Source organism: Parambassis ranga, chromosome 14 (genome assembly GCF_900634625.1).
Source record: "Parambassis ranga chromosome 14, fParRan2.1, whole genome shotgun sequence".
NCBI classification, from domain to species: domain Eukaryota; kingdom Metazoa; phylum Chordata; class Actinopteri; family Ambassidae; genus Parambassis; species Parambassis ranga.
In genome coordinates this window covers 5363195-5388989 of record NC_041034.1, presented here as the reverse complement: position 1 = coordinate 5388989, position 25795 = coordinate 5363195, and the positions used below count along the sequence as shown (strand labels likewise).

Below are 25795 nucleotides of genomic sequence, written 5' to 3'. Positions count from 1 at the left end.
AATAATTTTCCTCTCTCACCTCCTCTCTTTTTGTCCTCTCATTCAGCTCCTGCAGGGCGAAGAGAGCTTGCTGAACCTTATGATGGAGAACTCTATGCAGTCCACCTGGAAAACACCCCAGCTGGGCCGCAAACCGCGAGGGAGCAGCAAGCCCCGTGCTCGTGGACAGCCCGCCGCTCCCGCCCAGCATCAGACGCCGCTGTGTGCAGCGGCTGCATCTGCCGCCAGCAGCCCCTCCACCGCAAAGAGCCTCTGGACGAGTGTGGCAGAGGAGAAGTCTGGCCATGTGGGCCGGAAAGGAGAACGGTCCAGGAGCTCCTCCAAGGCCGTGCACTATCACCACCACCACATACATCACCACCAGACCAGGAGCTCTGACCCTCACAGGGACCCGCCGCCGCAGCCGCCCATCTCCAAAATGGATTCCTGTCACATCTCAGAGGACCGCGGCCCATGGGACAGCGTCCACATGGGGAACGGTGTCGCATCAGGGGCTGGATCTGGTTTCTCCAACCCCGGTGTCACGGTGCCTGACACGATCCTTCGTGGCGGAACGCCGCGCCTCCGCTTGTCCCGCCATGGTAGATCAAGAGGTAGGGGCACCAGTGGAGGCATGATGGGGCTGGAGTCCATGGACCTGCCACTCGCAGGAAAAAACATGTCCTTGTTGGACACTGCTGAGACTGACGGGTACTTCTCTGATGGTGAGCAGAGCGATTCGGACACGCACTCCAGGGGGCGCAAACTCCGCCTGCCACAGTTGCATTCTGGGAACGAGGACCTGCTGAGAAGGAGCGTGCTGGCGTCCTAAAGGAACTGAGGACTCAAAACGGACATACACGCAGTTATCCAAGCAGATTCTCGCTGGCTAATTGTTTTCCCATCTGTGCCCAGTATAACAGTCATCATGGCTGGATGGCTTTGTTCAACCAAATCCCCGTCACACCCATCAGTGGAAAATCTCTGCAGCTGTTAACCTGCTTTGTTTGGGGGGGGGTGGGGAGGGTTGGGGTAGGGGCGGGTGGGTGGGGGAATTTGAATGTAGCTGTTTGCCTATCGTACAGTAAAGCTTCTCCACTGGACCGCAGTTTGTTGTTAGCTTACCATAAGAAGCGATAACATTCAACAAATAGGAAACAAACATTAACTTCAGTCCTTTTTTTTGTATATTTCAGACTCGTTTCTGGGTGTTGAAGAACTCAGCTCTGGCCTCATGTCTGTGGTATCTGCCAGATTTGGGAACAAACACTTTGGGGCATTATTATTATTGTCGTTATTATTATTCAAGCTGGTTTCAGGGTATGCTTCATTCTTGGTCTTTAATGGCCTGAGATGCATCCAGTGAGTTTTTCTTCAAACTATTTTAAGTGGAAAAAACAATTAAACACCAGAGCTGGTCTGAACATGTACAGAGGGTTACACGGGACAACATGTATTCAGCCTTGAAAAGCACAAATAGCTAGTCATAAGAGCTGTTAATGTAAGCAGTCGTGTGTGTATAATAGATGCTCATTCAGGGTTGGGGTCAATTTTCATCCTGTTGACATTTGTTGCAAAATGCACGCTGAAGCCTTCATTCTCAAATTTATTTTCACAAACTTAAAAAAAAAAAAAAAACAAAAAACAAATTGAGCTTTTCCAGTTTTTGAATAGCAAATAGATTGACCTCAGCCCTGGTTGCTCATTCAGATTGACACACAGAGACACAGATACACAACACACAGACATACTGACACACAAAATACTCGAAGTGAATCCCTTCGCTCACATCACAGTCGTTTTTTGTTTTTTTTTTTGAATTTTTGATCTGACTTTTGTCAGCTGCTTTTAAATTCTTCCTGAGTATGAGTTTTTTTTCCCCTTTTCTGCCCAAATCCTTGGAGAAAATAGTTGTTGAAACTCTGTGCCTTCTGTCGCTTGCCCTGTGGCCCTTCCACTCCCTTAACTCCCACCAACCAACCAAACAATCAATCAATCGAGTTGATCAATCAGTCGTTTCTCAATCGGATGTGTAACAATCAAACCAAAAGGAAATCCCTGCTGGATCGGAGCGTCGACAGCATTGGACTCCTTGTCACCTTAACTATTGTGTAGTGCCTGAATCAAGGGTGTAAATGCAGCGTTTGCCATTTATCAGCAAAGATTCTGCAGCAAAGCAGAGGCACCACCGCATCAGTGCAAAGAGCTGCCTGCTGTCCAACCCCTACCCACCCACCCACCGCCCCACCCAAACCCCTCGCAACTTCATCACTGCAGTCCAGAGCCGTCAGCAATCAGAGATCGGCCAGGTTACGCTGTGAGCGCCACGTCGCCACCTCTTAGAGACACCAGCTTGTAAAACAGATTTATTTCTCACACAGGAAAGAAAGTTAAGACACAAATAATCACTTTTTATTAAACATTCAGTCCTACATTTAACCATCTATGCAGTGTATAATTTCAGCGTAATAAAGTAGAAGCCATGTTTTTTTGGAGCCTGTTCACTGCTGACGTGGCCAAGCTCTGCTGACTGACGGCTCTGCTTGCACCAGTTCTCCTGTTAGATGAATGATGACAATGTAATAATGATAATAATCAGCTTCAGAGGCCTGCGCTCTTAAGTTCTTGAAATTGAGTTGTTTGTAAATTTGTTTTTAAAGAAGACTCTTTTTGTTGTTCTCTTAGAAAGTTGTATTTTGTACTTAAAGCAGTCCATGGTATACTCAGGGGTTAAAAAAACTTTTAAAAAAGAAGAATAAAAGGTTAAAAAATGTATGGAAAAAGCAACGTAAGACATAGATACATATATATATATATATACATATTTTATATCATATACAGTATATATATATAAAGTGATGTGTGTATGTCTAGGAACTTCCTTATTTGGCGAGCTTCACTGTTTAATCTCCAACACGACTACTACTGAGCATGCTCCTTCTCTCAGTATGACCTTCAGCCCTGGGTCCAGTGGTGTCATTAATTCATTTTAACTTCTTTCCAGATGAGCTGGGACAGGTCAGACAGTCCTGTAGCTCCACCCAACCGGACCCAACTTGGGGTGAAATAAAAGCATCACACATGATTTTTTTAAAGGCTGCTTGACCCAGGTCTGAAAAACTTTTTTTTAAGAGGTGCAAGTCCATTCTACTTCCTCTGTTTTTTTGTTTTGTTGTTTTGTTTGTTTCTAACTGGTCCTCTGGAGTGACCACGCCAAAGAACAGATCTGTGTATCAAGGCAGCGTATTTACATCTTATCTACACAAACACACCTGCTCCGTTTCTGGATTTCTACACGAAGAACGTTAGATAAGGTGTCAGACAACTCTGCCAGCAGCGTCCAGGTCAGCTCGGCTTAACCTGGCTCGGGCACGGTGCCGCGGTGCAGCGCCCACCTCCTCTAAATCCAGGCGGGGGTGCTTTAGATTCTACCGCACCACCACCGGCCCAACCCAAACAGATCTGCATTCAAGGGGGGTTCACTGGTGATGGCCGTTAAACACACACAGACACACACCCATCAGAAAAAAAGCCAAATGCTGCTGAACTTATTCGCAACATACAGCTCACACACACACACACACTGATAGACACACCAGAGCTGGTATAACAGGGTTATAAGATGACTAGTTTTTTATGTATATGTGGTCCTGACTGCATCAGGAAGCATGAGCTTACTCAGAGTGAAACACCCCCTTAACAGCAGGAGAGTATTATCACCGGTGACAGCGCTGCGCCTCTGTCTCCTTTGTCCTTCAGGCGTAGCCATCGTAGAAGTTAAAAAGTGTGCGACGTTTGCCTGGCTGCAGGACAGGTGCAGGACTGTTTTTTTTTTTTTTAAACTTCTACGTTGGCTATTACAACTTACCACAACAACACATACAACAACAACAACAGCAGCAACAAAAAGCTTGTGTTCAGAGGCGAGGATGTTGTGGCGTATCATTACGAATCCTCCGCCCCGGTGATTGTTACCATTCATGTGTATGCGAAGACAGACAAATGTAATCTTGGTTTCAATATTCAATGTTCAGAGTAGCCTGACGTTGTAGACAGTGGTATTAGACGAGGCCTCACATGTACGGCCTTAACATGTTGTAGCAGATGCTAAGGCTGCACAGTGCCCACAAAGGAAAAAAAACTCTCACATTTTCTCCACGGTCCGATTTTAACCCCCCCAACAACAGCACCACAGGACTTTGTCAAGCAGATTGCCACGCTGATAATTACAAAATTTGCTCTTTTTTTCTCTTTGATACTGTGCAGCCTTAGCACGCACACACACTGGTTATTATTCTATATTTACAGTGTGGCTTCAATGCCCTCTCCTTCCGCTTCGTAGATACTGTAGACAGGTTCTTTTTTTTATCAATATCCACTAGAATACAACTTCAAAGCATCACTGTCCTCTGTGTGGTACGCTGGTGTGGGTGTTGGCTCACAGCCCGAAACGTGCTCTGATGATCTCTGAATTTTGCAACTCTGTCAGGTCGAATATCCACATGACACGAGATCCGCATTAGAGTTTTAGGTTTACTTTATGAAATGAGTCACGCTGTGCATCAGTGTTTGGTTCCTCTGCTCCAAACTGTCGTTGTGAGTGCATTCGTTAAGACCATTATGTGTGTTGATGGGTAAATATACAAGTTTGCTGAGCAGGTGCATGTGTGAGAGCAAAAAACTCTCCTCCAGGTGTTGGCAAGAACGCTGCGCCGCGGGCATCAAACACATAATGGCAGGTCAGAAACACACCTACACACGCTGATGCATTCCACAAGAGCTGGTTAGAGAGCAGCACAGATTGCTGCAGGTAATTGGAATCCAGCCTAAAACTCACACAGCTGCCGCTCACTGTACCGACTCTGTTGCAAAAATCAGTTGGAAGACATCACTGCAGCGGCAGGGCTGGGTTCCTCTGGGGCCCCCTCAGCTCAGTCAAAGGTCACTGGTTTAGCTTTTTATTAGCACAAAGGCTGTTTAAGATCAGCCGGCAACAACAATGCTAGTAAATTCAGTTTGTGCTCAACTTTATGGAGTAAAAATAACTTGTGTGGAAAATGTTGGACTTTAAAGACGGTGCTGAGGTGGTTTAGGGGGAACCAGAGGGACATCAGGACACTGTTCGTATGATGTCTCTCTTCCTCTGTGGTTGCTCTTTTCATTCAGTTACAAAGTGGTTTGAGGCTGCCGTCGGATCCGTGAAGCAAAGACTGGCCACCGTCTATAGAATACCTGTCATTATGCCACAATTATAACTGTTGTGCTGCAGGTGATGCACGTTGGCGTTTGTTTGTACGACTGAAAATCACTTATTATATTTGATGATCTGTCTACACTTCATATCGACTGATCCGGCATCTGCTCCGTTGCGTTGTCCGGTCCTTGTTTTATTGTCCTGCGACAGCCTACCGCAAACCCACCCGCCCGCCTGCCTACCTACAGCTGGAGCTTATACACATTTACAATAATGTATAATACTGTTCGAGTACTACTACTACTACTACTACTACTAGAAACATTTTCATTTTCCGTGTTTTGAAAAAGCCTTTGCAAGCAGTTTTATTATTTTCTTTTGGTAACGCTTAGCTGGCCGCTGTGGCTCGAATCAGACTAGAAAGCTGACTCATTATTTGCTTTCACTGTTTTTTACTGGCGCTTTGCTCTCCTTCTCCGTTACAGCAAAGTTATGGCTTCAAGGTCTCAACATCCACAACCCAGACACAACCGCGCAGATCAGAGGTTTAGTCAGATCAGAACAGAAGCTGGAGCTGCTGTGGAGGCAGAAACAAGTTCAATTAAAGTTAAATTCAAAGAAACACACATTACTGGAGCTCAGACAGTCACAACCACTCCAGTTAAATACAAATATTTGACAGTTTTAGCTTCTTTTCCTGATGATATGTCATCTTTTGTTTGACTCTGTGATGGACAGTAACAAACTGTGATTGCCACTAATGATGAGGAGGGTCAGGCAGCTGCATGGTGGATGATGCTGCAGATGGAGTCAAGCCGAAGTTTCTGCTCGAGTGGCATTTAAGACTAAATGTGATTTAAATAATGGACAAATTTTCCTCTTAAAGTGTATTTTCCTCCATTTTCTTTTCAACAACTTTTAAACTTTACACTTCAGGAGTATATTTCGATTTCCTTGGTCAGTTGGCTCCACCTTTAATCCAGATTCTGCCTGCAGAGCAGCTCCACAAAATGTTTTAAGACTGAAGCTCCCGTCTGAACAACCTGTGCACCTTACTCTGCATCCATCATCCTGCTTCTTCATCCTTCTCCTCCTCCTCCTCTTCCCACCACCAGCAAAATCTCCTCTTCTTGCTTCAGCCCTCTCATTGTGCCCCCCCCCCCCTCTCCTCCGGTGATCAGCCTCATGGCTTTTTCAAGTGGCTTTTTGAAGCATAGGATGATTTTATTTAAAAAAGAAAAAAAAGGACATCTGTAGCTTTAAGGACAAATAATGTCAGGCGCGTGTGAGGAGGGAAAAATATTGCAGTCTCCGGCTTGAAGAGAGTTAAAAAAAAAAGGAGAGAAGGGAGACGTTTACTGAACTGTAGCCAGAGAAAGACAGAAAGAGTACAACTTGTTCTTTCCCCTGCGTTCTGTTTGCAGCCTGTCCGGAGTTAACAAGCAGCTAATATAAACAACACCAGGCCCTCCTCCTCACCCTCCTCGTGCCTCCTCATCTGTCTTTCTCTACACACAACTCTCCAACCAAGTCTCACTAAAGTGTAACAATCAAAAAAAGCAGGAAAGCAGAAACAGAAACGGGTAAAAAATTACATTAAAGGGGCACGAAGGGCCCAGAAAACAATTCAATTTTCCTAAAGAATCATTTTAATATTCACCATTCGTCTGTTTTTATTGGAGTTTTTTTATGGAATGAGAAATTTGTCTGGCATCAGCCAACAGTAAAAGGCCATAAAGAAACAAATTTAAGACATAATCATAACTTCCAAAAAGTCCCTTGAAGACCAAAAAAAAAAAAAAATCAAATAGGGAAGTCAGAATGTATTGAGGTCTTTTTGAAGGATTTACTGATGAAAGGAAGTATTTAATAACACCAGCTTTATTCCTGAAATGTCATGATGAGCCATGATTTTTAATACCAGCTTTGCATTTTTGTAATTTATCTATGTACACTCCCAGACTCTGCTTATTTTTGGCCAACTGTTGCCAGATTTGAGTCCCTTTTTGTACATGTTTTTTAACAAATATTCACTTTAAAACCCGGAGAAGAAAAAAATTTTACACTTCCTCCCTGTGACAATATATGAACCAGTTTATTCTGTCTGGTTTCACCATTATGTTCCTTGGAGGCTCGTGCATACATCACCGCAGTCATATGGAGGTGGAAATACAGCCTCTCACTGAAAAACTACAGCCACGTTTGGAAGCATTAATTTGAAGTTGAAGTCTGAAGAAAGTGATTTCAGCATGTGTGAATGTAATCTGGATAAATCACACAAATAGGATCATTGGTTAAAAAAAAGGCCCTCTGTGTTGTGTTTCTGTCCGCACCTCCCACTTCTACCTTGTTGTTGCTGTAATTTATGTCATCTGACTTCTTTATACGTCTCACACTTATCTTCCTTCTCAGAGACAAATGTTTGTGTACCTACTGTAAGCAGAACAACAAATAGAGTCGTTCACCTCCCCGCCCCCACCTCTTAAGTCTCATATAAAGTGTGTCCAACAGAAAGATGAGACAAACTTTGGACATGAACAGAAAGTTGCAGAAAAATGCTTCAAATTCATTAAAAAAATGACAAATTCTCACTGATCCTGTTTTGTAAACAAACAGTGAGAAAAGATGTGAATCTGAGAGCAGCCATGTTTAGATGGTAATGATTTGGAAACACACCTGAGACATATGCACAGTGAGCCGGATAAACATTGAAAGGTGACAGGTCCACTGGCCCAAACAGCCTTCTGACAACATCATCACACATTAATCCGATCTAACAGCTGGCTTACTGTGGACTGCTCTCTCGCTCTCTCTCTCTCTCTCTCTCTCTCTCTCTCTCTCCTTTCTTTATCGTTGTCAGTCCTCCCTGCCCTCCTTAACTTTCTGTTCATTTGGCGTCTTACGTCTTCACACTTCTCCTTTTTTTTTCCTCAGTATCTCTACAGTGCAGAGCGGGCACTTTCTGACTCTCATTAATCACACATAAACTCTCGCTCGCCCCTCTTCTGACCTGCGTTTCGTAAAGTTTCCTCCCTCAGGTTTAAAAACACGTTACGAAACAAGAAACGACCTGAATTCTGGCAACATTTAAGCACTTCTGAACAGTAAACTGTTAAACTTTAAGCACTTAGTAGGTCTTTGTTTGTTAAATTGATGAAGCTCCTTTTCTCTCCCTTCTCTCTGCTCGCTCATGACGTTCTTTTTAAATATAACTGGGCATCATTCTGCATCTTATTGGTTTATATTTAGGCACAATTTCAATGCCAATCCACATTTAAAAAAAGAAAAGAAAAAGAAAAGGCAGAGCTGGACACAGGCTTTCTCTCCTCCTACTGTCTTATTTGTCCTTATGAAAGGTGTTAGAATCTCTGCTGTCATGTCTCCTCCACTCTGCATTGGTTCTTCAATACAATGATATGAATGTTGCAGGAGTTTATCCTTCTGTATTCTTTGTTTCAAAGAATGTTGTGCCATTTGTTAATAGCAAAGAGAACTATTGAACATATATGAAAAAGAAGAGCTATTTTAAATTATTTTTTGGCTTTTTTTTGCTATATTTATTTTCTTGTATTAGAATCTTCTTTGTAGGAGGGAAAAATCAAAAAATGTATTTTTCATTAGTGCGAAAAACCTATTTTCTTCCTTTTTGTACAATTTCGATGTTTTAAGCGAGACTTTGAAAAGCAATATGACGATGATGACGATGTTTCCTGTGACTGTATCTGCATGCTGTTTGTGTTGCCTTAATGATGGCTGCATCCCACCCAAAACCCCGCCCAACCCCACCCAAACCCAGACCTGTCTGGTTTCCTTCATCCCCTACCAACTCTGACCCCCACCCCACCCCCCCGACCCCCAACCACTTTCAAACTCCCACTTCATCTGATGGAGTCCCAATCCCATCTGATCCAGTCCAGACCAATCCAGTCCAGTCCAGTGCAGTCAATAAAGCAGTGCTTTCTGTGTACACAAGGCTCTCTGTCATTCTGTTCATCACATAAACTGAGATGCTACTCTAGTTTTCAGAACTGATTTATAAAGAAAACTTCAACAAAACTCCTTTTTAGGTCCTAGTATGAACCCTAAACCTGCAGGAGGATTGGATTTATATATATAATATATATATATTTATATATAAATCCTGATTTCCATCACTTGTTTTTTCACACACAGACGTTACCTTCATGGTCAGACGCCACAACATGTGTGCAGAATGTTTACAACAATAATATTTGAAGTTTTAGAGCCAGAGTGTCAGTCTGACTGATTTGCTCCAGAGCTGCTAAAATATTAGAAAGCTCAAAAACAACATCTATTTTCAGAACAGCTTTTCCAGTTAATCAATCAACTGAGTGAGTCTGCACATTAGACACTTGTCAGAGCTGTGAAATGCACAAAGTTTCATTCACTTGTATTTATGATCCCTGGAATCCTTCAGATTTCAGTTAAAAACTGCAGCTTGGAAGAAAAGAATAAGACCATAAAAGTCTGAGCAGCATGTCCCACCTTTAAGACATGCAAGAACATAAATCATCAGAACTCTTCCTGGACTGTTTTTCTGAACAAACGGAGCAACCGGCCAACACAGACTTTGATCAGGAAGGTGGCCAAAAAAAAACCTCAAGAAAACTCTGATGAAACTCAAGTGTTCTTCAATCAGAAATCTGGAAGAACTTGCCAGAACAGAAAGTGTGAGCAAAAAAACCATAAGTCAGCTTCTTCTGGAAAACAACACATGGCAGCAGTGTGCAGTTTCTCAAATTTCTGTGACCTGATGAAAAAAAAAAGCGTTATATCTGCTGGAACTCAACCCAACCCAACCCTCTAAGACCATCCATACCTCGCAGGACGATGGTGCAGCTTCACTCTTAGCTAGGAGGGATAGGGGAGGAAGGACTTGGCCAGAGGTCCAAAGGAACAATGCAGTGAGAGGAGCATGTTTCTGACTGCCAGAGGCCTGAGAGCGGGGGCCAACAAGATTTCTCATCCAACAGGACTCAAACGTGCTGCCAAATCCGAACTGGAGTGGCTTCACAACAAGAATGTGGAAGTTCGTCAACGGCCTCAAAGCCCAGACTTTGAATCCCAGAGAAAATCTGTGGAATGGCTTTAAGATTGAGCCATGTTGACGAAATGCAAAAGGTGCTATGACGAAGCATCGTTTCACAGCCCAGAAACTTTTAAACTACATTCATATCTTCATAATAACTCAAAACTGAGGACTGCGTTTTGCATTTGCGTCCACCTGACAACAACAAAAACCGCTGCAGGCCAGACAGCTTTCTGTGAAGAACAGCCACCAACCATGGATCTATGGTGATGACAGTGCTGGATTATTGGAAAATCAGATGATTGATCCATCCCCAATGATTCTTAGTTAGGAAACCAACTGGTGCCTTGTTTTTTTCATTCATTGTTTCTTTTATTAATTAAATAAAAATAACAAAAAATCTTTTTAATATTATTTAAAGTGCAGCACAGTGAAAAGCAGCTGCCAACCGTTTACCCAAACAACTTCCTGCTCCCTATTGATCCATCATCAAAGTGTCAGATTAACTGGCAGCCGGCACAAAAAGCCTGCTCGGTGGATGCCTTGACATTTTACATTTTCATCTGTTCAATCTTTTTTTTTCCTGTAGCAGACACTTGTGACACCACAAGGGAAACTATGGTCCCTGCTTTGTGTCTTGTAGAATCAGACGAAGCTTATCGGCATTCCTCGTTGACCACTTGTGTGCAGCAGGAAGTTAATGAGATATCTACTAACATTGACAGTTAGCTGTAGAAATAGCTACAATATTTGATGCACCATGGGAATGTATTAAACCAAGACCGGTGATGTAGAGTCTGGTTTTCAGGTCATTTTAAGCTTTTATATATAAACTTAACACTCGCTCAACAGAATTAATTACTTAACTAAAATTGCACCTGGCAGACTAATTACTGAGGATAAAAAAATGACGATTTAAGCCTTTAAGCATTCATCCTTTTCAGGGCTTCGTTAACCGCCTCTGTCTTCAGTTATCAGAGATCCCGGTGGATTTCGCTACTGTTTTTGCAATTTCAGTCAATCAGGCTTAGATTTCTGCACCGTGGGGATGATGGCTCAGCCAGCAGACTGTGTGAGAGCTGCCCTTCAGTAAATGAATAAACCTGCATTATTATGCTCTATTACCACAGTTTCATACTGTGAATAAGAGGAGAGACGATCAACAGCTGCAGGTAAACTCAGGTTCCTCTGGTCATACAGTGCATCGTGAAAGGTTGTGAACTCTTTAGAACCCCTGCATAAATAGGGATGGGTGTTAGTTGTATAATTAAAGGACATTAAGTTGTAGATGTTGCTGCTCTTCAAGGCTGGAAAATGCTTACGGAAACATCCCTAAAGAGTTTGGACAGATTGTGTACAAATGGAGGAAACTCAAGTTATCCTCCCTGGGAGTGGTCTATTAACAAAGACTACCCAAAAAACAAGTCATGTAACACAGGCTGCAAGGTTACAAAGGAAGCCAGGGTGACCTCTAAGCAGCTAAAGGCCTAATGTTAATGTTCATGAATCAGTAGAACAATGAACGACCATGGTGTGCAGGGCAGAGCTGCAAGGAGGAAGTCGGTGCTCTCCAGTCTCCACTCTCATGTGGAGAAGCCAGAGGGCTGCTGGGAAAATATGTGTGGACAGATGAGCTCAGAATAGAATTATTGGGTTTAAATGAGAAGCCTAATGTTAGAAGAAAACATGATGCAGCAGTCCAGGATGTGACCCTATCCCACCTGTTAAACATGGTGGTAGTAGTATCGTGATTAGGATTTCACAAGCTTTCCAGCACCGCTCAATATCCCCCATGAGAGTCCAAACTTTTACCTTATAAGTACGCTGTCTAGAAATGTATGAGCAGCTCCACAGTAATGCAGGGAAGGACGTCTCATTTCTTGGTGAAATGGACTTACAGAACAACACGCTCCTTTGCGATTTGGGTTCGTATCAATATGATCACATCCTGCATATTCACATATACCACATCCCAAAAGTGTTCTTCATCCAGTTTCCCAGACAATAAAGATGTGAAGTCTGACGGCAGAGTAACACAATTCAAAGGGGGATTGTGGGTTAGTAGTATAAGTATACAGCAGACTGAGCTAGTTAAGCCTCCATAATAGCCTGGAACAATAACATTTAGATTGCAAAACAAAATGATTTTCACAAGCTTCCCAGAGGACGAGAATGAGGACTATGTGAGGAAAGCCAGGTGCATGAAATCTCTCCAGGTGTCTTTGCTTTGTGCATCTAAATTGATTTCCATTATTATGAATATGTCTGTTTGTTTGGCTGGTTTCCAGGATGTGTTTGTGTGTAAATCAGACAGATGAGGAGTCCATCTGAATCCAAAAGGACGGCTTTAGATTATGAAGTAAGATGAAAAACAGCTGGAGGAGATGGCCAGATTATGATGGAGCAAAAACAGACGACGGGCTACGATAAGTAAGTCATGGAAAACAGAAAATGATCAATTAAGGCTCACCACAATCTTCAGTTATTGACTGTGGGCAGTCCATCACTGTGAAATCCACATCAGTTTCAGCAAACGACAGAGGAAGGAGGTGGTCGTCTCTGCCGCAGCAGGGTCTGGAAATTGTTGTTACATTCTCACGCACACTCACACACACACATGTTCATAACCCAAAGACAAGCACTTGGACCACACATCTCTTTTTCTCTCAGATCCTTATCGACAAGAGCAACACATCCAGCCAACACCAGTATTTTCACATGTCAGGTGTTGAAATCCTGCAGTACAACAGCAGGCTGAAATGTCAAGAGGCCACTGGGGCTTTGCATGTTCCTGATGAATTATAAGCCATCTAGTTCCTCTTAGAGCAACAATGGACTCACCAGAGGGTCTGGCTTTAAAAAAAAAAAAGAGGGGGAGGGGGGGGGGTGACACCAGTACCCTGTGGACATGAAAGATAGTTTGTGTTTGTTGCTCTTGGTCTGCGTCCAAGCTGCTCTGCAGTAAGTGACGCAGTGCTTCCCGCACAAGAGCCCTTGTAAATACTTAGTAAAAAAGAGGGTGGAGGTGAGGTGAGAGGGACGAAGGGCTACGTACAAATAACACCAGGTAGAGAGAAGTAAGTGTTTTTACTCCTCAAACTACAAACTCAAACCTGGAAATTTCAGCTAATATTGTATAAATATTCATAGTGTTTCATTAATAATGTTTAAAATACTTTCTCTCTGGTTTTTGGCTGCATGGAAAACCTCCATCTGCAACAAGCTTCTCCACCATTTTCCTGTTCCACCCTGAACCAGCACTAATGCTGTTTTCTCTGTGATTCAAGAGCATCAACAGAGACATGCTGTGAAATTACATGCTCTCCAGTTGAGAGTATTTTGGGAATGTTGACATTGAGGTCAGCCAGTTAGCTTAGCTTAGCTAAAAGACTTCATTGAGAATAAAAGACACGTGGTCACTGACAGCATGGACACATATAATCCATGCGAGTTGCGTGTAGTGGCCTGTGTGAGCTGTTAGGTAGCATGACTGGCTTTGACCTCATTTCAGAGCCTGTTAACTTAATGCATAAGTGAACCAGAGCCACAATGATTACCTGAATAATTAATCACAGAGAATCAGCTGCTATTTAAAACCTGCACCTGTCAGTTTTAGGTTAGTGCTGATCACCTGGAGTTCTGCTGCAGGTAACTTTGTTTAAAACTGTCCCTGCTGTTTATATCTCTGACTAATTAATGTGTCCTTCATCGTCCTCTTCAGGGTGTAGCGATCTTGATTTGGACAACCATCCATTTTCAATCAGGCAAACAGGAGAAAGATTTTAGAAGGATTGGTGACAGAGGCCCCCAGCTGCCCTCCTATACTGCCCTCTGGTGGTGTGGTATGATTCGACTTCACAGTGATATTACACTCCCACCAGCACAGAATAACTCTTACTCCCAGATGGGATAGAAGAACGCCTTTAATCCTAATCTACCATTGGTACCTAGACTTAAATAAGTGAATGTTCCAAATTAGTGATCCCTGGTAATCCAGGAACAGTTTGAAGGTTGTTTTTAAAGTAATAAAAAGCCTAGTCTTGCTTGTTACAAGTTATTGTAACTCACATTTATTTAGTGTTTTTAGCTCAAAATACTGATGGATCATGCTGCCATGTGCCTACACAAACAGACAAGCAGCTTATTTCCATGTTTGTAACTTTAAAAAGCAAGTGGGAGGTGGCTAGAGTTTATATCCTGTTCTAGAAGAGGCCCGTCCCGTTTCTCATACTAACATGGATACGGCAGCTGAACCAATATGATCAGTTTAGGTCAACTGTGCACCCAGGGGCGGGGCTTATCCTCTTATGACATCAAAAGGGGCACATTTGTTTTAACATGTGTTTACATCATGGTGGAAGTGTGACAGTACGCTGGCTCGCTCTTCTTCTTCGAGCTGCAAAAAGTACCAGTTTGTACATCGACCTCTATACTAAATGAGGTGCCTGTTTATCCATATATGTGTGTGTGTGTGTGTGTGGGTCTGGCACGCTGCGTTGTTCACAGCAGCGGTGAAGGACACCTCTCCACAGCCTGTGTGCAGCCTCCACTCCCTGGATCCTGCTATAAATAGCTTGCAATGTTTTTGCAGTGTGCCTGTGCTCGCCTCACTTTCAGAGATATTTACCATACAGTTGATCAGGGGAAGGTGAAAGACACAAAAAACAGCAGAACAGTGGAACCGTGATGCGAACAAGGTCAAATGAAAACACATCAGTAAAAGTGTTGATGAAACATGTGGACTTGGGTCCATTTTCTGAACATATTGAATCTGATAATAGTATAAAGATCAATAAACCCAATTGAAAGTGCACAAAGTAAACTATTAACAATTCCTAACGACATACAGTATGGAATCAAATGATCGCTGCGCTTTTTCTTTTCTTTCACTGCATTCTGTGAACACGAGAGCATCAGTTCTTGCATTTTAAATTATTGTGACATTGTGTTAACGTCATTTATTTTCCCGAGTCAGTTTCTTTGTTAGCCAGCTCTCCTTGTGCGTCTTTATGTTGGACTCCTCGTGTCTTCCCTCCTTTCTAACTGGCTGCCCACTCCTTATTGTTTACACCTGTGTGTGGTTACCTCACCTGGTGTATTTAGCCCATGTGCTGCAGTTCCTCTGGTTTGCTGCCTCTACACACTCTTTGTCTGCTGTTCTATGTCCTTTTTCTAGTTTGTTTCAATTCCGTTTTTTGAGTTTGTGCTTTGTTATCTCTGTTATCAGTTTAACTGTTTTAATTTTTTTTTCTTGTTTTGTTTTGTTTTTTGGCTTTATTTCGTTAGATCTCTTTTTGTTAGATTACTTTGTCCTACCGCCACAGCACACTCGTGTCACAGATGGGTGACATGATGAAATTAACTAGTTCCTGCAAGAGCAAAGCACATTCACAGCTACAAAAAAACAAAAGGCCTTCCTCACGCTCCTCCATTAACATGCTGTGCTTCTTGTAATGCAGGATTTTACCTTCTTATACTAAACACACCTCTGATCCACGAAGCTCCCAGAGCTCCACGGGCCAGATTTTTCTTTGTCTATTAGGCACCTTTTAATCTCTAAGGTCAAATATGACGTAACTCAAATAATTTGCAGTTTTTTTGGGGAATAGGAGCAGTTGTCCTGTCTAAAAGACACAGATCGGTGCTTCAGAACTTTTTGCATGCTCTCCCCTTCATTCACTGCATATTATCAGAAAGACAAAGTGAAGTCTGTCAGAGTACTCAAGTACTCCTACTATGAGGATCTTGATAAAGTAAACCTAATGACTCTAATGAGAGGGTCCCTGGGTCTCATATGATAAGATGCCCTATAAATGAATTTTATACCTCATCTCCAGATCTTTTTTTTTTTTTTTCAAATTGTACATGCACTTGATTTATCGGGACAGCTTCCACTGAATATGGTGGCACTCTGTAACATCAATCTATACACTGACATTGTCTGAGAGCTTTAGATCCCTTTGGGAAAGTTCTTCATGTCATAAATTTCCTTTTTACTGACATTTCTAATAACTTTTTTAATAGATCTGATTAGACAAAGGTCAAACCTGACAGCTTTTGTTCCTTATAATAACAACCTAAAGCTCAAAGGTGGTGATATATATGAGAGTATAATAAAGATCCTCTGTATAAGACAGGTTATGTGTTCAAAAGATGATATCAAAGATACGTTCCCATGAGAACGAAGAGGGAAAAAAAATCCCCCCGTCTTATCTCCAACATCTCGACTTGATCTTACAAAGCAGACTTGATGACTCAGAATACTTCCTGTTACTTTTATGTGGCTGTGTTACCACACTGCGCTTACATGTCCTACATGTATAATCAGAGCGATGTTTGTGACCTGGATTTATATGTTTTAGCAGATAAAAGCTAGAAAATGCTGAAATAAGGACATACGAGGCAGTAAATATACCTTTAGTGGCACAAAGTAACACTGATTACTCTTCTGTTTGTGGCTCAATAAAGATCAATGTGCTCCTGATTGTTATACAGCAAAGAAGAACTACTAGGACTGGTCAATCTGTTTAAACATTGTTGCATCTGTACATCATTAATGTCCTCTAACTATTTGATGACCTCATTTCAATTGAAGATCCAAATACAAAAGCAGACTAAACATAAAGAGGATGTTTGAAATGACACCTCACAGAGGTATAAAATGATTACACTGTAAATAATGACTGCCAGCATGTAAGATACACCCATGCAGCAACATTTCTGAGATGACCTGGACTTTAAAAAGAATGTATTTCTTTTACAGAATATCAGATATCATTTCCGTAAGAATGGCTGAGCTTGTTCCTCGGAGGTGCAGCCCATTCCTGTTAACTTCAGGTGTATTGTTGTATTGTGTGTTTTTTTGTGTGTGTTGGAGGTATTTCTTCATTGGTAGAGGGTAATCCATACGCAGGAAGCAAATTTACCGGCAACACTCACCTCCCTGGTGTCTCATATCCTTAAATAAGTGAGGAGGATCAGCAGAATCACTTTGTTTCTGCAGAGTGACATGACACAGACTCACGCTGAAGCAGACAACTAGTGCATGTAAGATAAGTTTTTACTTTTATATTAGTTTTAAAAAAAAAAACATTCAGTGAAATTGTGCTGTGTTTTTTTATTTCTACAGTCCTTCTCTCACTCTCCTCATCATGCCTCCACATGAAGTGGAAATAGGAAGTCTGTCCTGCACTCAGCTCGCTTCCCCGAGGACACCCTCAACGTCCTCAGGTCAGGAAGCTCCACATCTGGCTGCTCAGGACTCCACCATCTGCTCAGATCCAATCCTACTGGACAGCCTCAGAGATGATGGAAAGCCTATCCCGACAGAAGGCCCCGTCCCCACAACGAGCGCAACCCCAGAGGGAGGAGGAGCCAGGGGGGAACAGGAGGTGAAGAAGCCTGGCTGTGGAGTGTGTGGGGATCTGCTGCTGGCTGTGGTCCTCACAGTATTCTCCCCAATCATCGCTGTTGGGTTGTGCATGGCTGATATACTGACAGGAGAGTGCTGTAAGGAACATGAGAAAGACATGGACGACCTATAGACTTTATGGGAAGAGACAGTACCAAAGGCTTTACTAATTATTCACTGAAGTATTTTAATTTATATGTTTAGTCTGATTAGTCGATGGTTGAATTCTTTGCCTTGTGGTGCATTCAAGGAACTGTCTTCCGTCGTGTTAAATAATTAATGGGATAAAACCAACCACAAAATCCATTCAGAGAGAACTGAAATTTTATCTTCTAGCTGAATCTATTTCCTGTATGAATTTATAATAACATTTATGAATGGGTCTCAGGGGTCATTTTTCTGTGTACATGAAACTTTGTACATAGACCCCGGCTTATCTTTAATAACAGAGATTTATACTTAATACATCAGTATTGAGTACATGAGCACACCTCATACACACAAATGTCCTTTTTTTACATCATGATCACCACCTAGTGGCCACATTGCACAATGCTTGTATTGTACAACACTTTTTTACACAACTTCCAGTTACACATGCTGTAATATAATCCTGCAGGCCCAACTCTTAACACTGTAATTAAAGGTGTCAAATAATATTTATAAGATGTTGATGTAACTGTGCCTGAATATTTTTTTAAGATACTTTTATTTTATTACAAAATATTAATGGAAATATAACCATCAATATTTTATTGTTACTGCACTTACTTTATGTAACAAGTGGCTATAAACATTACAAACATTTACATAGGTGTCGGGGACATTATATCTTTAAACACATTTATTACATTTTATTGATGTTTCCTGAAAAGATTTTTTTAATATTCAACCTGTAGGAATCTTTATTAAACTTGTATTTTTTCTCTTAAGTAAAGGACCTAAATATTGCTTTTCAGCACTGATCAAACACAAAAAAGTGACAAAATCAGTCTGCATTGGGGATCGATCTTAAAGCCTGTTATTCATTGCAAACATTTATTACATTTTTTTTTTTGCCATGATGCAAACAACAGTAAGTCCCACACCTCGTTGGAACAGCTCATTACGTAGTCATGAGGGAATGAAAAGAGACACAAAGGGACGGGGACAGAAAAAGTGTGTATTCTGCTCGATTCCATTGTTTCCTTTAAAAAAAAAGAAAAAAAAAAAGACAATCATCTTTCATTGTAAATTTTGGCATTTTCTTCCCTCTGGTTGTACTATCTGGAGTCATGGTCATTACAAATCAAAAGAACAAGGCATGCATAATAGTTTCTGGTAATGCACATAGATCAGAAGGACCACTTGTAAATACAAAATCCATGTACGATGTTCATGTACATATCATACATATATATATATATAGCTATATATATGGTCCCTTACATAAGAGGTGTCTTAGGGCCGTCTACCTGTTCCCACTGTGGGACTGTGTCTTCTGCTTGGTCACTAGATCCACCTTGTAAAAAGGTCTCAGCTGGAAAATACATCTGTAGAATAACCTTCTAATGTTGACAGCACCTAGATGTTTACATGCGTCCTCCCGTTATCTCTTGACTGCATGTCATTATTGCAAAGTTTTATTTAACTTAAATAGTCTTCTTTGCACCAACTGACATTTGTGCTATCTACACAATTCCATCAAACCTTGCCAGAGTTATAGCCAGTATTATTATCTAATAAAACAAAAAAACAAAAAAATCTCCTCCCATTAGTTATACTACCACCCCATGCTTCTCCTTAAAAAATAATGGAGCCCAAGACTATCTGGATCCACTTAGTACCACTGTGCCCACAGGACAGGATCCTGGAACAAGTGTCTTAACTTCCTAAATAAATGGCTGTAATTCTGATACACTAAGATAAACGCACTGGTCCATTGTAATAATGGGTGAAACAGCCACACAGCTATAGTGGGGACTGTATATGTGGCCACATCTTTTATTTATTCATTCAAACCCATGTAAAAAAAAAAAAGGACAGGACAAACCAAACGATGTGATTAAATACAATGTTGAATGAATGTCTTTACTGTTAAAAAAGTGTACTGCAATGTATACAACTATGTCACTCTCTCTCATTGCTCAAAAAGAGTTGAAGAGGGGGGGAAGAGGCGTTGGAGATCGTTGATATATGCCGATGGAATCATGTACAGATTTACAGTTATAATGCATTTATCATCACACTCAACAGATGGCAGGAAGAAAGAGAGAGAGAGAAAAGAGAGAGGGCAGCAAACGACAGACACAATATAGAAAAGATTCATCTGTTTAAATTTGAACATCATTTGCTGTGGAACCAATGCTATGTTACTCTCTTTAAATAAGAAAGAGAGAGAGATGGAAACAAATGTTTGTGTGTGCGTACAGGTATGTCTGTAGGTGCAGAACCAAACGTTCGACCAATAAAAGTCTATTGGGATCAAGTTGTACTGGTTTCTCTGGAGGTGGTGTCAGACTTGATTAACCAAACATGGGGTTGAATATGATGGTACTGGTGGCAAAGGTGGGCGTCCCCCCCCCCCCCCCCTCCCTCGATGGTGGTGGTGGTGGTGACGATGTGTGTGTGTTTGTGTGTGTGTGAGTGTTACGGGGCTAGGCTGCTTTTAGTCGATATACTGGGACAGCCAGCGGAAGCCTTCGCCATAGCCCTGCCTCTTCAACACACTGCACATGAACACCTCCAGTGGTCTTGTGTTCAGCTCCTTCATTGGAATGTTGCCCTGAAAGAAAAGTCACACTTAGTCCACAGTGACACTGAAAGTCAACCTAATGAAGTAGGGATGTACTATCATATTGACACAGGAAGATGTGATGATGCTGACTGGGACCTAAAAAAAACCAACAAACTCTGCATGACTAGGAAGCCACAAGTGACTCTTGTGACCACCAGTCATGTGACCAAAATTGAGCAAATCTTTTAGCTGATTCGCATCTAATTTGTGCAGTCTGGTGAAAAACGGATTTGTGAAGCCCATAGTAACCCACGGTAAGTAGACCAAAGGTCCACAAATGTGTAAGTGCACCGTACGGTTTATACTCACCTTTCCTGTCGTCTGTCCATACAATCCAAAAAGTTCCCTCAGTTTCTCCTCGCTGATGGCTTCTGGTCTGTCAATCTTGTTGCCCAGGATCAGGATAGGCACATTTCCAATGGTCTCGTCTGTCATTAATGCCTGTGTGGGTTGTTGATGTGTTATTATTTGGCTTTGTTTTTAGAATCAAGATGATAAAAGACACAAATCAAACAGTCCTACATGTACTTACGTCAAGTTCTGCTTTTGATTCGTGCAATCTCTGGTGATCTGCACAATCCACAAGGAAGACGATGCCATTAATGGCAGGGAGGTAGTTTTTCCACACTCTGCGGGCTGTGTGGAAAAAAAGCACAAAAACACAACTTCACAAATCTGTTCTGTTTTGTTGAATCCAGTGTTTCAACGATCTCAAACACAGACCTTGTGCGTGGCCTCCAAGGTCAAAGGTGGTGAACGTCATGCCAGCAATCGTCAGCTCCTCAGAAGCTGGAGGAGAGAAAACGAACAGAACTTTCTACCCATTTCTGAATCTGCCCCAATCTGCATTCATTTTTTTTTGCATGTATCTTTTAACACATAACTGAGTGAGCATGTGTGGACGTGCATGAGTGTGAGTAGCACCAACTCACTTGGGTGTAAAGTTGGCACATGCTGTCCCAATCTGTCATCTTTGAGCATGTGCAGTAGCGTCGTTTTGCCAGCATTGTCCAGGCCAAGAAATACTAACTTGCCGGATTTCTTGTACAGTCCTGAAACAAAGCCAGACCCATTTCATAACACAAACCTGGACATTACACGTCATGTAAATTTACTACATCATATCTCACACATCAATATCAAAGGGTGACACCAGGCTTATGTTGACAAGCTCAGGCTTGTTCTTAGAAATGCCCTGAATGTATTTCATTCACACATTCTTTGATGCACAATAAAAACATGTACGAGTGAGCTTCACTTGCTGCTTTTGACGTTCTTCATTAACCACATCTTTTTGTCACAACTCACAGATTGATGCACCGACAACCCTGAAACAAAGCCCTGTGCAAACAAAGGCTACTCCCTCCTGCACTTTCCTGAGCTTAAGACTTTGTGTTTACCTCTCTGAGTCAGCACAGTGATACCCAGTGGATTTGTAAAATTTCTGACTGAGTCAGCTAGACGTCATCATTACTCAAAGCAGCGCTATGCAACCTGTCAAACAGGGAGAACAGGAACAACTGCTTCAAGCAAGCGGCTCCAACAGAAACTAGAACAGCGCACTCTGGGGAGCAGCTGGTACACACTCCTGACGAGATGTTCCACCAGATTTTAAATGGACACTTCGTAAAGGGAAATTTAAAAAAAAAACTGGGGTGAATAATTATGTTCACGTAGCATATAAATTTATCACAGACTTTTTAACTGAGCAACTTTAAAGGAACATATGTGGCATGTGTGCAATTATTGGGAAGTATACCTATCAACAATCGTATCCTAGGGCCCCATACAAACAGCTAAAAGGTACATTCAAGCAGTTTAATTTGAGCATTTTTAAAAACTCATTCACATTCCCTTTCCCTATGATATTAGATCATTTATAATCAATACTTCTACCTCCAAATGTCCTACTAGAATGAGGCCAGGGCTTTCCAAAACAAATATAAAGATGCACTACATCACTTCTACTATTTTCCAAGCAGTTAAAGGCACAGTAAACCCTGTTAATGTACACTGCTGACTGGAAATGTGATGTCCTGTTATAGTCTGCCTGTACACAATTGTTGGAAAACTGACCTTTGTCATAATATATGAAATAAACGTCCTATCTGACTACCCAAAACTAATGAGTTTTTAGGGAATGTTGGCCGCTGATGACAGTAAATAAATTGTGCATTAACACACAGACCACATCACAAACTGGTGACTATGGAAAGTGCTTTAGAATGAGGACATTTTGCTAAAATTGTTTCTACATGACATTTTGTAATGTGGATCAGTGAGTAGGAAATGCAGCTTTCTGAGCGGGTGTTTCAGATTTGTGTCTGAGGGAAGAAAGCAAAAACAAAACAAAGAGAAAGTCTGCTTCTTCCCAACAACTTCTACCACATCAGGGCTGGATTTCTAGGCACAAAGGCTTCTATTGTGCACAACAGTCTTGTCCCCACCACATTTCACTGAACAGCTAAAGACTGAAACGTAAGATCAGTAACTGTATTGATAAAAGATCTTCTTGAAATCACCTTACAGTCAAAACGGTTTTGTTAACTCCTGTTAATGGAGTGTGTTGATATTTTCTGATAAGCAGTACTCACCTAAAAACTGTAGTACGCTATTGAAACCGCTATAAATCCAATCAAATAGGAATGACATATCCGGAGCTGTTGAATCCTGCAAAACAGCAAAAAAAAGACGACACAAAGGAGAATTATTTTTCTGCTGTAACACTGCAAGTGAGCATAACTTCAATTATTGTTGCAAATGGGTTCCTAGAAACATGCACAGATTGTGCCCAGTGTTAGTACTGAACGGACTGTAAGCACTGCATTGTGGAGGCAGGAAAGATTTGCTGACTGTATGAACAAAATACTGAAATTCAACCAGTTCTGCCTGCCTAAATCATAACTTCATACATTTAATTTGATACAGACCCAGTCTCTTATAGCACCTAAAAACACCAAACACAATCAGTACCCCTCACCAGCAACCCATAAATGCAATAGCACTCATCCCCATAAATATGCAGTAAGCTTCATCCATACTATCAGATAGATAGTAGCGCCTGGTGATAAGAGCAGCAGCCAATGATTAGCATGTTCCCTTAAGAGCCTTTGAAGAACAGAATAGAAGATTCCTGATCACATCACCATCTGACAGTGCCTCCACAGGCATTGTAAGTCTGTTCTTCAATGCAACCCATCTGCAGGTGCCATGGAAATGAATCCTCGTCTTTCAGAATAATCTGACCAGACTGAGTTTTAATCAAAACAAACTGGATTAGACAGGAATAATTATTAACACCTTTTCATTTGTCATTCTAGTTCACACGGCACTCTTTAACCTCGTTTTAAACTGACGTGATCTCATCGGTCCCAGTCACTGAAGTATCACAAAGGGGTAGGGAAAAACAAACTTCCTCTCTTCATAAATTTAGGAGAGGCTTCTGTACCATCATAAAACCATTACATTTTCTAAATTAAACATGCAATGTTCTTCCTTCTACCTTTTCTCAGTGACAGATACAGATGCATCAGATCAAGGTAAGCCAGTGTCGACCTCTAGCCCTAGTTACGTAACATTCAAACAACTCCAGGGCTAAAGTATAAGGTAGACAAAGGTCAAGACCATGCAAATACAGAAAATACAGCTGAACTACACGTCACCTGCTGCTACACTCCGGACTCAATATGCTCCCATGCCCGCATTGACACTGTGGTCTGCCATTAGCTCCACGTGTGGCGTGATGCAGCAGTGTAAACGAAAGTACCTGACAACAACCAGGAACAGCTGTGGCACTGTATGTACTGATGTGCATGAGTACGTTTAAAATATTAGGCACACCAACAACATGAAGCAATGGAATAACCTATTTCAAGACAATAGGTGCTGTTGTAACAGGGTTTGCAAGCTGATTAATAACCATGATCACAACTCAAAGCATTACTAAACTTTTTTTTTAACCATAGAAATGAATTAGGGTACCTCACTGCTACATGCACAACACTGACAATCAATATGGATTAAAACAATGAAAGCACACTAATATTCAGTGACTGAATTATAATGATTAATATTTCCTCACATAATCAGAAAAAAACATGTAACTCACCATGGACCTGTGATATAGGTAAAATATATTCTACAAATTGATCATATTAAGATCGTGGTAGGCTGATGTTAACTCTTACTTAATGTAAGATTTCAGACAGCTGTGGTGAAGTTACATTGATCGCAAAATGCATAATACAGCACAGACACTGGAAACTGCTGTCAAAAAGTCCAATTATCACTGTCAACGTAGCAGTGAAGTTAGCTAACCTTTACCTGAAAACTGCTAATGCTACATGAACGACTGGTCTCTGCGAGGTTCCATGATGACATAAAAATTAAACAAATGTCCAAAGACATAGAAACTACAAGTAGTATCACATTTATAACACAGGTAACGTCTTATTTGAAAAGGTAGGGTGAGGCCGGCTAATAGCCTTGCTAGCAGGAATCCACTAGCTACGTGTCATACTCTCTATTGGGCAACGTTGCACCGAGAGGTTAGTAGCTACGTTAGCGCTGGCTAACGAGACCTTAGCTTGTCGGTGTACAAAAGGACACTGAATATAATGTGGATGTTTCCCTTCATAAATAAACATTAATGTCTGAATTAATGTAACAGCAGGTCAAATTAAAATTAACTCCCTCTTGAGGGACCTTGATATAAGGCGATATAGCTAACTGGTGGTAGCAATGCTAACGTAGACGCGTTAGCAGCCGGGATAATTTGCTAGCCGATATGCCGAACGTTAACATCAGTGTCTTTTCTTGTCAACAGTTATAAAGTACATCCAGAAAACTTACCCGCTTCTTAGGAATAGATTAATTTGTAAAGGGCGTTCGCTCTAATAATCATGTAAATGGATCTCTCGCTCAAAAAAAAAGAGAGCCTGCGAAATATCAGGTCTTCCTCTCCTCTTTCGTGTTTTGTTACTGAGCCACGACACTGCAATGGCTGTCCAACAACTCCCCAAAACTCTGCCCAGCCGCTTCCTGTTTATGTTTCACAATCATCTTTCCGGCTGGAGACTTGGAATAAAACAAGGGTCTGGTCTGCATATTAATTGCAGTTCCCACACACATAATTCAGTAATTTTTTTTACCTTCAGAATTTTATTAACGTCACTTGTGACTGGTTTGAAGGGGACAAAACGACAAACCATATCCAGATAGTTAGCTTGTAGTATTTCTTTAGTGTATTTTTAAATGTGGCAATTAATGTGACCGTAATTTGAAACCCATGTGAAACTTTCTGTGGATGTATTACCGGTTCTGTCACTTTCAGCTCTGTAAGCGATTGCTTTTAAAAGAAAGCGATTATATGTGTCATCGCAGACT

General features: G+C 41.5%; 2 protein-coding genes and 1 long non-coding RNA gene across 3 annotated transcripts in view; 2 read left to right on the top strand and 1 right to left on the bottom strand.

Moving 5' to 3' along the window:
• jade2 (jade family PHD finger 2) overlaps nt 1–7731 on the top strand; it is a 148958-nt gene extending 141227 nt beyond the window's left edge. Inside the window, exon 14 of the mRNA XM_028422559.1 lies at nt 47–7731. Within this exon, the coding sequence (XP_028278360.1) occupies nt 47–811 (765 nt within the window). The 3' untranslated portion in view covers nt 812–7731. The remainder of the gene's footprint in view (nt 1–46) is intronic.
• A 5440-nt stretch (nt 7732–13171) lies between these two features.
• Nucleotides 13172–18251, top strand: LOC114446227 (uncharacterized). Its single transcript, XR_003671743.1, has 3 exons — nt 13172–13300; nt 17101–17270; nt 17353–18251. It is a non-coding gene; the product is annotated as an uncharacterized LOC114446227 (long non-coding RNA).
• Nucleotides 18252–18463: 212 nt separating this feature from the next.
• sar1b (secretion associated, Ras related GTPase 1B) lies at nt 18464–25447 on the bottom strand. Its single transcript, XM_028421723.1, has 7 exons — nt 25262–25447; nt 23005–23080; nt 21343–21462; nt 21134–21199; nt 20943–21046; nt 20720–20851; nt 18464–20398 (listed from the first exon to the last, which is right to left on the bottom strand). Exons 2-7 carry the CDS (start codon nt 23060–23062, stop codon nt 20282–20284), a joined length of 597 nt encoding a protein of 198 aa, XP_028277524.1. The 5' UTR covers nt 23063–23080; nt 25262–25447; the 3' UTR covers nt 18464–20281.
• Nucleotides 25448–25795: the final 348 nt, after the last annotated feature.

Excerpts from the sequence above, each read along its gene's own strand:
- sar1b (XM_028421723.1), bottom strand. The coding sequence starts at position 23,062 with ATGTCATTCCTATTTGATTGGATTTATAGCGGTTTCAATAGCGTACTA. Across the intron at positions 21,047-21,133 it reads CCTTGGAGGCCACGCACAAG|CCCGCAGAGTGTGGAAAAAC; the intron begins GTCTGTGTTTGA and ends TTTTCCACACAG. Across the intron at positions 20,399-20,719 it reads ATGGACAGACGACAGGAAAG|GGCAACATTCCAATGAAGGA; the intron begins GTGAGTATAAAC and ends CTTTTCTTTCAG.